This window comes from Larus michahellis, chromosome 1 (genome assembly GCF_964199755.1).
Source record: "Larus michahellis chromosome 1, bLarMic1.1, whole genome shotgun sequence".
Taxonomy (NCBI): domain Eukaryota; kingdom Metazoa; phylum Chordata; class Aves; order Charadriiformes; family Laridae; genus Larus; species Larus michahellis.
In genome coordinates this window covers 52905173-52921009 of record NC_133896.1, presented here as the reverse complement: position 1 = coordinate 52921009, position 15837 = coordinate 52905173, and the positions used below count along the sequence as shown (strand labels likewise).

The following is a 15837-nucleotide window of genomic DNA, read 5'->3' as shown; positions in this document are numbered from 1 at the left end:
AAGGCTGCTGAAGAGACCATAATCTAGCAAAAGAAACAACGCAAGTAGTATTCCTGTGTGCCCAGGGACATGCAAAAAGACAGTGTGACGGCATTGAAGCAGGGCACTTGAGAATTGCACCCTGTAGATTGTGCAAGGACTCTGTGCCCGCTGACTGACTGAGTCATATACAATAAACCCTTTCTTCTTTGCAGCTCTCTCTAAGCCAAGGTTGGATTATCTTTTACAATCTGCACTACAGGGAAGTCCTTATCATATTCACCCACCAGTGAATCTAGGTATCTCCTACGATCTTCAGTCAATTCAGATAATGCAAAGGCTATTTTTACAGATACATCTCCACACAAAACTGAAACCCTGGCATGAACCTTCGTACCTGTTTAATGACGCTCAACAATGCTGAGCACAGCTTGGGGCAGGAATTGAACAGTACTATAGCTGGCTGGGGTTAATGATATAAAGGAAGTGAAACTGAAGACAAAGAAAAAAGTACGCTGTATGGCAGAAGCCATATTTCAGCTGGGAGTGCCAGGAACTCTGAGCAGTTGGTTTCTTGTTGTACACCCAGCCAAGACTCAGGTACTCTCCATGTCTCCCACTTTACACCTCATTAACAAAAAAGGAAATCCAGATATGGAGGGCTGAAAGAGCGAGAACATATTCAGCCCATGTCCTCAGCCTGGGGGACCTGGACACTGCAGGGGCTGCAGCTTGCCTTCATTGGGTGAAACGCTAAAGCAGCGAGAAATTCACAAAGTTGCATATCTGAACAAATTGAATTCTCCTTCCCATCGTCTTCATTGTTTCATTTCTTTGTCTTTTCATTTAGAACAGAAAAGTGATAGCAAAGTGATAGGAAGCCTTATAAATGTTTCTTTTTTTCAATCTATTGTTGGTAGGAATTAATAAATTTCCCTCTGTAGTAAAACCTTATTTTTCAATTTGACAATGAATACTAAAGCAAGCGAAAGCTAGACATGGCAGATAATGTTAATAAAAATAACAATCTTCATCAACAAAAGCTTGTGACTTAAAATGGTAATTAGAACTCTTTAATTGATTTCTTTGAAACTGCTAACAAAAGAAGTCGGCTGATTTTGTCTAGTGATAACTGAATGGAATGTAGAGAGGAAATTTAATTTGCAGTGATTTTAGTAGAAAGCAGCATTTTTAGGAGTAAAATTTTCACCTTACGGAGACAAAATTCTCACCGACATCTCACTGACATGTACAACGTCATGATCAAACTCCACAGGACGTGTCTTTTTCAACCTACATAAAACAGAACGTTCTTCTTCCTTCCCTCTTCTCAAACACGGATCATTCCAATTCTTTACTCACAGGAGAAACCACACCGATTTCTGGAGTATCAAACATGGATTCATGTGTACTGCCTTAGGCCAGATCTTTCTGCACTCTAAATTTCTTTGTGAAATATATCCTTTTCTTTCAGGACGTTTCTGAGTCCTTTAACAGGCAAATTCTTGCAGGAGTCCTATCCTTCCTGATCCTCTATATCCCAGATGTAGAAAAGGGATTTGTAAAAGACTGAAAATCTGAATCTTGATCACTGGGATAATGATAGTACTCCCAGAAGTAAGTGTCCTTAGAAAGCCTGTGGTTTGCAGGTCATCCTGCCTGCAGCTGAAGGCAATGGCAAAGTGAAGGGGTGGACTGCGAACCACAGAAAAGGAAAATGATCTCAACAGTTTTTCACCTGGGACACCTGCTTCCAAAGCTGTGACTGTCTCAGGCCAAAGTCCTGCAAAGACCCCAGTGCCAATGAAAAAGTGAAGCATTCGATACTCAAGAAGAGGAGGCAGTGATCCGTAGAGCTGACCTTCACGCAAGGACATGTCCGAGTTGTGCAGTAGAGATGGGCGCTGGCAGCTGTAGCATCTTCAGAGAAGACACCTCTGGGAGGCAATCAGCTCCCACCCTTGGGATCCCACTGAACGCTGAATGGAGGTGGAACTGATACCTCAAATGCCAATGAGATACTGATGTTCTGATGACTGGTCACATAAATCCTTGAGAAGCAGCCAGTTGAATTCCTATTGGCATCTTTAACCTCTAATTTGAGAGAGAAAGGTACCATCTGGCACACTGTTTCTGAAAAGGCTGATACCTCCTGCTGTAGAGACTTATAAAACTCCCTCTAGAACTGGAAGAAGGCGTTCTGGAGCAGGCATACTCACAACTGCCCCAGGCCACCTGACTAAGATCTTGTTGACAGAGCTCACTGGAAAAAGCCTGGTATGAGAAGAAAAGCCAGCTGACCATCAGCAGGGAGCACGTATCCTCTGAAAATTACAGTCATGCATATGTCATCCTGCAGGCCAAACTGAAACAATCTGCCAGTGGGACATAATCATCTCTTATAAAAAAAATAATATTATTTGATAGATATCATAAAATAAACACATTGCATTTCTACGAGGATAGTTTCAACTACCAGAAGCTCTTACAGGCTTTCTGGTTGGAAGAGGAAAAAACTAGCAACTCTACTCTCTTCTGCCTTTTCAGTGTTTATTCCAGCTAAAGGCTTAGTTGCGTAGACATGGCAATGCTCTTCCAAAAGAGCTTAGAAAACAAAGAGCAAATCTTCCTCGGGAAAGCTTTCCTCCAGGTTCTGCAAGAGGATACGCACTTTCAGTAGTAGCAGCGATGTTGCAAGCAGGGTTGTGGTCATGTGCGTGAAGAAGAGAGGGAAACAGAATGCGGGTCGGTCCTGAGTGGGCTTGGAGCTGTTGGGCTTACATCTGACCAAAAGACTCTTCCAAGCATTACCACAGCAACCAGAAATCACTTAGTATTATTACATGGAAAAAAAAAAAAAAGGCAAAAAAGCAAAGCATTGCTTAAGGACAACTTTACCAGGAAATTCAATGTTTGTAAATTAACTGATCATGAAAAATTCAGGTGGATGGGTTTACAAATCAGCATAAATCCCAAATTCAGGAAGGTTAAATGCTAAAAGGTGCAGATACATAACATCCCAAATTATAAGCACCTGGAAGAGCAGGCTTCCTGGGAAAAATATAAAAAAAGGCCCTCAAAATATACTTGCTTGTGTGTTTTGTTAGATTAAAGGCTCCTTTTCATTCTATGGATACCGAGCTGTAATCCTGACTTGGAAATTGCATTTTGGTACATCTGTCTTCTGCCCTAGGTGTCAGCAGCTGCAGCAGTGGCTTTTTTGCAACTAGCCATGAGGTGACAAGATCACTGCGGTTCAATCCTGATCAATATCCGAACCTCAAGCAGGACCATCTCAGTGTGGTTTCTCTGTGACTTGTCAGCATTGGCAAGAGCAGGCTGTTAATCTCCGGAGAGTTAAATCAGTACTAGAGTGTTTTCTAAATATATGAAAAAAGTCCTGAAGTATCACCAAGGCTTGACAGCATATGTGCACAAATAATGATGTTCCTGTTGCTATGAAGAAACCAATTTCCAGTTGTGTAAGTTATTTCATTTTATGTTCTTGGTTTATTTTCTTAGTCATTAAGCATTAAAAAAACCCCAACCCTACCAGCAAATGAGCAATTGTACTGTTTCATGGCCTCGCTGAACTACATTGCCTCATAGAGACAAAAATCCCATAACTCAGAAGTATGTTTCTTTGCTGGCAAGATTAATGAAAAATAAATTCTTCCACAGAGGCAGCAATACAGAAGTTCAACTGCACTGACCCCACTACAGCAGCCTCTTAAAGTCCCTCCGAGAGCTTCAGGACAGTCTCTGGAGAGGAAGGAGAGCAGACTCTGTGGTCACCTGTACATCAGAATCCCAGTCGAGGAGCGCTTTTTCTGCCACACCCACTGAATCTTGCTTTTCTCCTGCATAATAAAACCTTCCAGCTCTGCTTAGACCTCAGCTCTCAGTCCCAAGAGCATGCTGCTTCTTTCTGGTAACCACCACAGAAGGTGGTTAAGGCTATTCTTCACTGTTTAGGTTCCTCCCTAAGAGCATCCTCTCTACCAACAGAGGATGAATTAAATCCTTTGAGTTGGTTCGTCTCCCTCAGTCTCTCCGCAGCACCATATACTTTGGTAACCAGCACCTGAGCATTCAGAAGCTGGCACAAGCCTCACAAGGCTTTCTCTCCACCAATATTCTTAGTTGCTATCTAAAAGAATAGATTAAACCCCATTTGCCAAAATTCACGGTACTCTGGGCTGCCAAGAATTTCCTTGGATTCAAAAGCAAAATTCCCCCAAAGTGCATTTTTTTCTTGAAATCTCCCACAATGACAGCCACTGATATTTTGAAATTAGTTTAGATTTACAAAGTAGATGTAAAAAGAGAGGACAGTCTGGCCTGGGGAAAGTTTCTTCACATTCCAGAGGAAACTTCTGAGGAGAAAAATGCTTATTTCCTAGTTTATGAAGATTTGAAGAATGAATTGAAAATAAATCCAAAAGAAAAACATGCTTGTATTTTTAAACAAATGTTTTTGTATTAAAGATTAAGGAGTACATTTTTTTATACAAACCTCCTCTTCTTCCCAGTCTATCAAGTCCCAGTCATAAGCAATTACCGCTCGCCTTCTTTTCCAAAACTCCAGAAAAACAGTTGCTGGAGCAAAAAAAAAAAAAAAAAAAACCAAAATTGTTTTTAAGTCAAGAAAATGTTAACTACTATCACAGGACTGTTGAATGAAGCTGTTACATTATTTTCATTTCTTTGCATAAATGGGTTCCTTTGAGCAGCAAGTCATGCTGATGATCAAAACTGCTTTCAAAGTGCATTGCTTTCTAAGGATTACTTTACTTATTTCAAGTATGATTGAGGCTTTAGAGATTTCATTTAGTGCTAAATGAGAATGTTTAATTTCTAACCAACCGAGGGAAGACTCTCAAAGAATAAAATTGTTTCTGTGAGTCATCGTTACTAGATATAGCAGATTTCTGATGAAGCTAAAGGTTTCTTGGGGACATCGTAGATAAAACAGTAACTTTCCTTCTTTGAAGACCATTTACAACACACAGAAACCGGAACCCAAAGGAACATGTTACAGTGCATGTGCAAATCTGTAGAGTACTACCGAGGAAATGGGAACTTTTGTCTTACACCTTTCTAATCCAGAGAATTTTTTACACTACGTGAGTGTGTATATGTGGTGTGGCATTAACAGCTAACAATTAAGCATTCTGTGCTGTATAGCCCTTATTAACAGAGTTCAAGATAGTATAATATGCTACACACAACTACGCAATACACGACTGTGCTTCCATTTTGTGATGGAAAGAACTCAGTCATAAAATCATATGTTCATATTCTGGAGATTAATACTGAGCCTGTTTATGGTTACAGGTTTTTGGGTTTTTTTCTGTCAAAAGAATGTAGAAGCTGCCTAAAGCTAGCACAAATCAATGGAAAGGCTTCCTCTTCCACTGTGAAGTTTGGCTCTTCCATTTATTGCTCACTGAAAAGCATCAGGCTGATAATCACAGAGAACATAAACCTTTATTCATCAGCTAGCGCAGTACCAGCTGTAACAGTGTCTGGCAATATATTCCACATCCAGTCCTAAAAGGATCTTCTTAATGGACTATCAGCCCTACTGAAGCATATTGATAATGACATGACATGATACTAAGCACCACCATAAGTTTGGTGAAAGTGAATTTTTAGCCAGTAAGAATTATTGTATCTTAATGTATTAGCCAATGTAGCTAAGAAATGCTTAGAAAATGAACACTGAGAGCAGATAAGGTAAGATATCAAAAGCATGTTTAAGGAGGCAGCTATTTGGTTTGAAGGCATTTTCATGTATCACGTCATCCTTTTTTTGAAAGCTGGAGTTATATTACACCAGGTAATCGCTGCTTTGATTTAATCTAATAAAGAAAGTCAATTCAGTCTCGTGAGCCTAATGCGTCTATGACCTTTTGTAATAGTTGCAGTATGATTGGTTGGGATCAGCAAAACTAGTAAGTGCTAAGGGGGCTCCGCTGCTGCTGAACCACTACATTGTTCATTCCTTGACTTGTCTTCTGGTGGAGCTGCTTCTCTCCTATCAGTTCATACTGAATTATTTCGTACAGGCTAAACAAGTAGCCCTACACTTTTTGGAGACCTGCAAGAAATAAGCCTGATTGATTACTACCACTCTGTTTCCATTCCAAAAAGCAGCTGGAAGCAGGACTTGAGTGGGTGTATGAGTCCGCAGCGTGAACCTCTCAGACACGTCTATGCTGAGATGTACTTCTTTTCTTTCTTGTTTTTCACGCACCTGGAGTGAGGAATCTATACATATTATATTTAGTATATTTATCACCTGTCAGAGTAAGTATGTGCAGTTCCTGAAGGTTCTTTAGAAAGCTATTCTCAAATCATTAAGTAGCAAATAGGATGATGTGCACAGCGCTGTTTTAGCTTGTACTGTGCTACGCTTTTCTCCCTCTATCCAGGTCAGTATGCACTTTTCCCTTGCTAGATATTTTAAAATGTGCTATAAATAACCATCTTTGATTGATTCACTGTACTACTGAGGTCTTCTAAAAAGTACTGCATTTTGAAATTTCACTGCTTCTTTCCTAGTCAAATAATCACTAATACTTCACACTTCAGCATTCTTTTCTTGCTTTGACAGCTCAACAGGACACAGTTGTACTTATCGTTCTCCTGTTTTCCAATCCGTATGTCTAAACCAGATGCTGAGAATTCTCCAACAGTCCTGCTTGGAATTTGGAATCTCTCATTGGCATTAATTCCCAGGTCTTTTGCTAGCTTTTTCTATACTATGCTTTCCCTGTTTCAGAGCTCAACCTTGCATCTCAGACCTCAAAGCTCAGTCCTCAACATCCACTTGTACAAACAGCTGTCTTAACACCATTTCCTCAAATGCTTTTGAAACAAGTTGTGATGTTATCTAGTAATGCACATTGCCTCTTGCAGCAAATAGCTTAATCCTGACCTTCTCTCCGAAATCCTGTCCCTGTTGTATTTCAGAACACCATTTAATATATCCATCCTGACTTCCGGAATATATTCTATATTCCAAGAATATTGCTGAAGAACCTCCTTAAATTCTGTCTCCTCAGAGAGCAGATCAATGTGAATGTTTTATGCTAGAGGCAAGGTTTGTAGGAAAGTAATATCTTTTATTAAACTAACTGATATATTTAGAAAAAATGTTTTATGGTGTCATTTCTTATTGCTTGAAAAAAGTGTTAAATTTTCATGACGGGTCTTTTTTCCCCTCCCAACTTTGCTTTTCAGTAAGTGTTTTGAAGCCACTTCCTTTATCAAAGGAAACATGCTTCTAGGTAGACAAGAAGAAAATTCAAAAAGGACTTTTCTTGAGTGCCTTAGTCCCCCAAAGATATGAAGAGACAGACAACCTACCATCAGCCCATCCTGTCTCCAGCAAAGCGTTAGAAATGATAAATAGCTGGACTCTCCTGTCGGACAGTTACAGAACTTTGCTACTGAGCTTCAGGAAACACCTAGATAGTAACGTCTTTGCACTAGTTTTCCCCAGTACTTCAACTGGAAAATCAAATGCTACAGTTCCATCTGGCTTTACAGCAACGTGCTGGTAGTCAACTGACTATCAAATATGCGTAGATTATTTCCCGAGAACGGCTTTTTTCTGCACTTTAAATGTCAACATTTATTTAGAATGAACATCTTTCTCTATCTTCTGTAAGAATCCAGTTCAGACAGTAAAAAGAGAGCAATTTTTCCTAGAAATGGGACCTATCTTTTCAACAAACTTGACATGAGTCTTAAAGCACATATGAATGGCAAAGTGTAGGTGTTTCCCTCTAGCACAGAAACACAAAAAATGCTATTGCTCCCCTCTTTTTGAAAGCTTTGAACATCTGGAAAATATCATCAAGACTGGAGATTCTCAAAAGGAAAAATTATTTTCCAGCTTCTGACATGACGATATCTTAGTGAGCATCAATGACAATCTGTTCACCAATAAAAAAATGTATTAGTGTTTACAGGGACTTACTGTCCCTGTAAACCAGAGATTTATAGCTTCGGTCCTTTTGAAACACCTTTTCCTTTCAACGGAAGTTCCCAATACAGAAAAGCTAATACAAACTACCAGTGAACACCTTCAGTGTACTGAAGCAAGACTATCTTTTGTCCTTCACTACATCAGTTTAAAATGAAAATTAAGTATTGTGTCTTTGGGGTATACCTTAGTAAGTATCAGATTTTTTTCATGTTATACCAATTACTTCTTACATAGAACTTTGCTTAAACAGGGCAGAAATACAGTAAGTGAGAAATACAATAATAAATGAGTCAATATATTTTTTAAGAAAAGCGTGTGTCTGTTCCAATATCTCCTGGTGCCCTTCACAATTCCATCCTTACTTTGATTGGACCTACTTATCCCACAATGAAGCATTATAAAAGATGGGTTCCTGTGCTTCAGAGTCCTACAGCCAGGCTCATTGCTGCTCCATAAATCAAACAGCCCATACTGATATTTGTCATGATAATTTCTCTCCCTGACCTGGCCACAGCAGTTTGCTCATCACCTGGAGAAGCATTTTATTTATATTTAAAAAGTGAGCAACCCACTTTGTCCATCGATTAAAGATGTCTTTAGAGTAAAAGGAGGAAACCACTGTACAGACCACCTTCTCATGGAAAGCCCAACCTGACGACGCCTGGTTTTGAAAACTCCACGCAAATGGCTGAGGCTTCTCCCTCAAGATGGGACTTTACTAATGGATCTAAAGATAGTGAAGAAGGTACTTTAGATAAGATGACAGTGGCTAAACTCAGGCTAAAGAGGTATCACAATTCTAGCTGCCTTTTTTGCTTTCATTCTCTTTTTTTAAAAGCACTGCCATAATTATTTTATATGCTACTATCTGCCAAACTGGATCATCTAGAAGGCTGAACTTTTCACAGCCAATTTGTCATGTACTTGCCAGTTGTTTCATGCTGACAGAAAAAGCATTTCCACAATCAAACTGCTATCATTGTTTCTTCTCTTCCCCTACGATTTACTGAGATGATGGTAATGCCTGCAGCTGCCAATAGGCCTACTGCTGACTGAAAATCCATTAAAGACAGGCAGTAAGCCAGCTCATAAATACAGTACCAGAAAATCCTTGGGAAGTGTGGCTTTCCTTGTTCTAATGCTGCTTTAGCCCTAACTGTATGGAAAATACCTCCAAAATCTCACTGTTGTCTCAGCAAAATCTTATTTAAGAAACTACAGTTTGGGTGGAGCCATAGGATCGCCCCATTCCCCAAGCCATTACCCTGCACTCATGGACCTCCTTCCTGTTGCTGTCTCTACATCCCTCTAGGCAGCAAGCTCACAAGCACAGTGTAAGCCAACAAAAGCTCTCACCTCAGCTGCTTTCCTATAGTCTCTTCTCCATTAGCTAAATTGTTCACAAGGCAGCATTTATTATATTTTTTTCTTATCTCTCTGTGGGCTTAGGTGCTGGAGATGCATGGGTGGGCAGTGCATTTCCCAGGTGGGGAGACATCCCCATAGGAAACTGGGTCTTGGAGTCTGACAGCGATGCTGAAGGAGCGGGAGCAAGAAGAGGCTAACCAACGTGAGGTGCAGCTCCCGTCAACTAGGGACAGAAATGAGAGAGGACCTACAACATTTTGGAGGCAGGCATGCTCAGCCTTCTCCCACATAGCAACCACGAAGCAGGACCAGGCACGGTTACCTGAGTGAGGGACTCCCCTTAATTAGAGCTGCTTTTCCTACAATCCTGGTTCTGGGCAGTGCTAAAACAAATGTCCAATGCTGTGAGCATAGGTGTTTCCTGAAAGCAGTCTTACTGTTAAGGAAGAACAAAAGCACTGGTGCAAAAAGCTGTACTCCAAAGAAATGCTCACCAGCAGTTAGGACCAGTGACATAGATGTTCAGCAACATTAACCCATCAACTTTCCTAGCTGAGATGGAAGTCCGTGCCTCTAAACTCTCTTGGAAATTCTCAACTTCAGCCAGCATGTAGAGAAAGAGGTTGGAAAAGTTGAGTAAACATCTAAAAAAATCTTTAAGGCTTAGAAATTTTTGGTGATTCTCAGCTTTGGTGTAGCTCTAAAACAAAGCTGAAATCCCAAGGAGAAACAGAAAATCTGTGATATCTGTGGATTTTTTCCCTAATGTAATTTGGGATATTTTAATACCATCAGTATTCCATGAAATGCCATTAATAGGCTTGATTGGTATATGGCCTAATTTAATTAGTAAACTAAGACAAAAACATAGTTTTGAAGGAAGGAACTGAGACAGGCTGGTAGGCTAATCTGTGTTGTCCTGATGGCTCTGATATTGGCTCCTGGATATCTCTTGTGGCTCAATAAAGGCATTTGCAGTTTAAAATTGAGATTATAAGAATGACTTGGACACCTTTCCAAAGCAGTTGGAGATGTGTGAGCAAGAACAGGAGAACAATGGATAAATCAGGATAGCTCAAGCACCTGGAGCTGTGAGATGGATGCTGTTTTCAAGGCACCTCATTCAGCCATTTTCTAAAGGTGTTAATCTTCTCTCAGAATGGCACGGTAGCGGCTAAGAGCCTGGGCATGCTCAGGGCGTGTTTGAAATACTTTTTGTGCTGCCAGAAATTATTGTTTCCTTTTGCCTTCAATTCTGCCTACAAGACCACAGTAGGAAAAATAGTTCAGCCAGAAATACAACTGTCCTATAGGCAAAATTCAGCCTCCATGGCAACAGCTAGACCACTCTCAGATCAATTTGTCATTCAACTAAATCTTCCATTTATTTCATCAGAGTTTTTCTTTGATTACCACCAGCTTGCATGTATTTAAGCTTTACTGCCTTTCTGCAAGGTGGGAAAAACAACATATTAATTCATTTTAAAATGAATAAACTGAGCTGCTTTAAGCTAAGAGAAGCCCTGAGCAGTAACAGAGAAAAGGCCTCAGTGACAACATACTGAAAAACAATTACAACCCCCCCCCGAATCTAACTATCTACATAGACACTACATACTGCACTTATGTTTTTATTTTAATTAAATTATTATCACATAAAAAAACTGATTTCAGCCACTTCCATCTTCCTTTTGGAGAAACAGAAAAGAATCAAGCTGATATTGTTTTTCTCAGCGACTGAAAAAAATGTGATGGAAATTACAAAGGCCTATGTTGCATTACAAGCTTTAAGAAGAATATCGTGCAACTATTTAATATCAAAATAAAAACTTACCCCACACCGCCATGAAAACGGCAAAAAAGACAGTAGCTCCATTGTCAAAAAGGTGGGTTACCTGTGGGATATATTAATAGTGTGATCAATTATTAGTGCAATCAATTATCAACATGATAATAAGGCTTTATTTTCTATTTTCACCTAATAAAATTAATGTGATAATGAGTGCAGCAGGATCCTGAATATCCTTCCCTTGACATGTGAAATGTACCTGTCATTTGACAGGACTATTTGCCAGCCTGGGACTGACCCCTGCCAAGACCAGGTGTGAGCATTATTTCAGACCCAAAGCATTGATTTTATGGAGCCACGTACAAAGGATGGATCATATGATAAAGGCTGATGCCAAGGACACTGTAAGACATGCATCTGACATGGACCTGTTGGAGTAGGTCCAGGGGAGGGACACAAAAATGACCAGAAGGATGGAACACCTCTCCTATGAGGAAAGGCTGAAAGTTGGGGTTGTTCAGCCTGGAGAAGAGAAGGCTCTGGGAAGACCTTAAAGCGGCCTTTCACTACGTAAAAGGGGCTTAAAAGAAAGATGGGGACAAACTTTTTTGCAGGGCCTGTTGCGATAGGACAAGGGGAATGGTTTTAAACTAAAAGAGGGTAGATTTAGACTAGATATAAGGAAGAAATTTTTTACAATGAGGGTGGTGAAAAAACTGAAACAGGTTGCTGAGAGAGGTGGTAGATGACCCATCCTTGGAAACATTCAAGGTTTGGTTGGACCGGAGCAACCTGATTTAGTTGAAGTTGTCTCTGCTCATTGCAGGGGAGGTTGGACTAGGTGACCTTTAAAGGTCCCTTCCAACCCAAACTATTCTTCGTTTCTATTCTATTCTATGATCTAGGACATGACCTCTGGGGTTGCTAAATCTCTAAGTGCAAATTACATTCAAGTGTTTTACAACCCAAACTAAGTCCTAGTAAAAGACAATGAATGTTAATATTGGCTGAACTTGATCTGTTCTTCGAAGATTTTATCTACCCAAGCTCACTAAAGACAAATGCAAAAGGCAAAATTAATGCTTTTAGCAGGAATGCATTTTGTCCTGGTTTGACCAACACAGGACTAATTTTCTTCTAATGCTTGGGAAAACTGTACTTTTAGAAGACTCTAGTGTCTGAATTTGTGAAAATATTTACATTATAGACAGCTATGCTAAGTGGGTTTCAAAGTCTCAGTGTTTTCAAGCTAGCCAGGTGTGGGGATGAGGAGGTGTGAGACCTAGGCACTCGAACCAAGATTATCTGTTTATTATTATCTGATTATAGATAATTATCATATTATCTGTTAATCTGTGATTATTTTATACCATGAATATCACATTCAATATAAATTAGGAAGTTTGCTGTGAAGTTCTCTCTTCCTTGATAGTGGCAATCCAGAGAACTTCCTGCCCCAGCACTGGACTCCTGAGCCCTTCTCTTCCTCCTGAAGCCGTAGAGCTCACGGTGTCTGACACTTGCTGTCCACTGCTGGGAGTGCACAGCTTCCTACTGGTGTAATTGGCTGAGTATAATCCTTGTATATTTAATATTGGTATCAGGATCAATATTGGTTCTTTAGTTAATGTTAATTATTTAGTCTTATTCTATTAAATCTCTTTGTATTTCAGCCTTTGGGGTTCTTTAATTTTTTTACGATTCCCCTTCCCAGGCGGGGAGGGGTCATCGAGTGATAGAATAATTGTCTAAATGACAAGTAATTGTTATGGGTTTCTCAAACCATAACACATTTCTATTTGCATAGTTTAAAATGTACCTTGGCATAAACGCAGCTGTCTGACAACCTCATGAAGGGACAGTATTTATCACATATAGGACACATAATGATATCTGTAGCTTGGCAGACTTCTTTACTGGAAAAAGAGAAAAGATAGAAATTAATAGTTTGATACACAACAATCAGTCTTAAAATGGATTGACAAGTTTCACTAATATTCAGTTACTTATTGAACAATACTGGTTCTGTAACTGAAGCCAACATGTTCATAACTGCACATGTATAATTAATATTTGTTGACTGTCTAAGACTTCAGAGTTTACAGTCATAACTGCAGAGGACAGCCCTGCAGGGCCAGCCTAGCAGTAGCTCTTTAACATTTCCGGCTTCTCCTTGAGTCAGAAGTGAGCTTTGGTAGGGGGAGGGCAAGGATAATTGCAGATAACATTAAGTTTGACTGATTCTTGTGACTTACTTAAGTGTGCAAGAATGTAGAGATGCAGCGCTCAGCAGGAGGTCCAAGGGGTTCTTCATCTGAAGAATGCCTCCCTGTGGTGGATCTTTGGGAAAGGCCTTGAAGAGGGTGAAAATTCCCCACTCTTCTGCTGGCCGGTTACAACAGTAATGAAGGAGCGCTATTTTTTTCTTACTTCATGCTGAGTTGACAGCACCATCAGCAACTGGAGCTGGGCAAGAAACATTGCCTCCTATCCCAACTCAGGAACACAAAACAAGGGAAGCTCGATACTGGGTACCTTACGAGGATCAAGCGCAGTCTTCCTGAGTATTCATTCAACAGTTCAAAATGAAATAATTAACAATTCATATGAAGATCTCTTAAATTATTCATAATAACTCACAGCTGTAATTTCCCTTACAAAATGCGCCCACGTTACCTGACTTGGCAGTGGTTCAAAGTGGTGACTCCATACAAAAAGACAAACAATCCAATGAAGGCAGCTGGGAAGAGCATCCCTGTGTACCAGCCTAACCAGGCAAAGTACAGCCCAATTTTCTCACCAAAGTACCGTCTGTTTTAAAACACAACACAGTGAAGTTACCTGCTAATTAAAATAAACCTGCTTAATCTTCCTTATTAATACAAAATAAATATTTCTATTATATCTGAAGAGTAGATTAGAGAGCAGTCAGAATTTCCTGATGAAAAAGCCTGCTTCTAAGGTTTCTAAATCCACACACTAAGGGACCTGCCTCATGAACGAACTTAAAAAATGAATTTAAAAATTCACTAACCACAGCTTACAGCGAGTGATTGGAGACCTCAGCAAGGCAACACTGAGTTAATTTTAAAAAGCTAGTTCTTTGTGTTTGGGAAACTGATGGCTTCCTTTGCCTTTTGGCTGTGTAACTGTACTTTCCGAATAATTGCATTGAAATCAGTTTCATCCCTTAAACTGGTATAACAGCAAAATTATTTGGCCCCAAATTTTTTCTAAGAAGTTAACTAGAGGTTATTCTCTAATTCAGTTTATTTTCATTTGATTATTTATTTTCTTAGCTCAGTTCTTGAAAATGTAATCTCATGATTCTACCACAGGTGGAAATTAAAGTGCAAGTGAGGTCCAACAAATATCTTTATGTATCACCTTGCACTAATTTGAGGAAAGAAGTCTGAATTAATCCTGATTTGTTAGCTATATTGCTTAAAAACTAACAGCAAAGTGGCCAGGAAGCTCCTATTTGCTACATATTCATTAGCATTCTTCCTCCTTTCAAACACAACCAAACCTTTATTTATGTGTTAAAGAATACATCAAGCACGCAAAAAAACCTGCTGAACTCATCAGCATACGAGTAGGCGGCATGCATTGTCCTGTGTTTGATCGTCTTGTGCACAGTAGGCTGATAAGATTAGGATGCTTTACAAATCAATATGCAATTATCATGATTACAATGAAGACTTTAGGAGATTATTCACAAGATTAGTTTTAAAGAAGGAGGCAAAATGATATTCTTGTACTTCAGAGACTTTGCAGACAACTTAGACTTGCGTATCCACTGAATTCGAGAATAGCTGCTGATGAAAACCCACTTTTACTGTAAGGATGAAACGTCTGATCTGTCCAGAGACAACAAATGAAGTGAGCCAGCATTTAGGCTTTGAGAAAACATCTTTGGTCAAACTTTCACAGTGAGAAGGAAAAGGCCCATGATGGGCTCTAGGTCTGGAGGCAGTGGAGAAAAAGAAACACTTGGTCTGTAATGGACAAAATCATCAGTTTTCAAAAGACATAAAAAATTTCCAGCGTGAGCAATATCTGTCTGGGCTGAGCTCATGCTCTGCTGCATGATACTGACCTACACTGATTATTATCATTTGAGTTTATCAGCACTGTATGAAAAGCCAAATATTGTCATGTTGGTTTTATTCTTCCATCATTCAACAGACACTCAAAATTTACAGGCTAAAGAGGTGGCAAGCTAACGATAACATGCTCAGTTCGGACAAGGGCAGCAGGTCTAATTGTAAAAAGACACATTGGAAACTGTTTTTTTGAGCCTTTACTTAAGAATGTTAGTGAACCCTTTGGCCTAATTATTTACCTGACACCTAGGATGTCAAGCTGTGCCTGCTCCACTGAAAAAAGAAAGCTCACATTCTGAGCTTACATCCACTGAATATTTATGGACCTATTTTTCTCCAGGTACATAGTTCAAAGTTGTGAAGCAAGCCTAATATTCATCAAGATTTATTTTTTTATTCCATACCCTACATTCAATGATGAATGCTTCCTCATTCCACCCCCTTAGCCGGTATTCATGACAAACTTCATCTCCTGTCCTGTTGAGCCTTTCCATCTAACAATGCAAATCATAGTACTCCTTTTTTGATCTAGAGATCAAGCAAAGAGCTTCATCCTAGATGAAGACTCAAGGAAGGTTCAGTGTGTGCATAAAGAA

General features: G+C 39.6%; 1 protein-coding gene across 6 annotated transcripts in view; it reads right to left on the bottom strand.

The window, feature by feature from the left end:
* ANO4 (anoctamin 4) overlaps nt 1–15837 on the bottom strand; it is a 201939-nt gene that overhangs the window by 33762 nt on the left and 152340 nt on the right. For all 6 annotated transcript variants that reach the window (XM_074575938.1, XM_074575927.1, XM_074575917.1 and 3 more), the window contains 4 exons: nt 13812–13946; nt 12955–13051; nt 11181–11241; nt 4496–4578 (listed from right to left, as the gene is read on the bottom strand). In XM_074575938.1, the coding sequence (XP_074432039.1) occupies nt 4496–4578; nt 11181–11241; nt 12955–13051; nt 13812–13946 (376 nt within the window). The remainder of the gene's footprint in view (nt 1–4495; nt 4579–11180; nt 11242–12954; nt 13052–13811; nt 13947–15837) is intronic.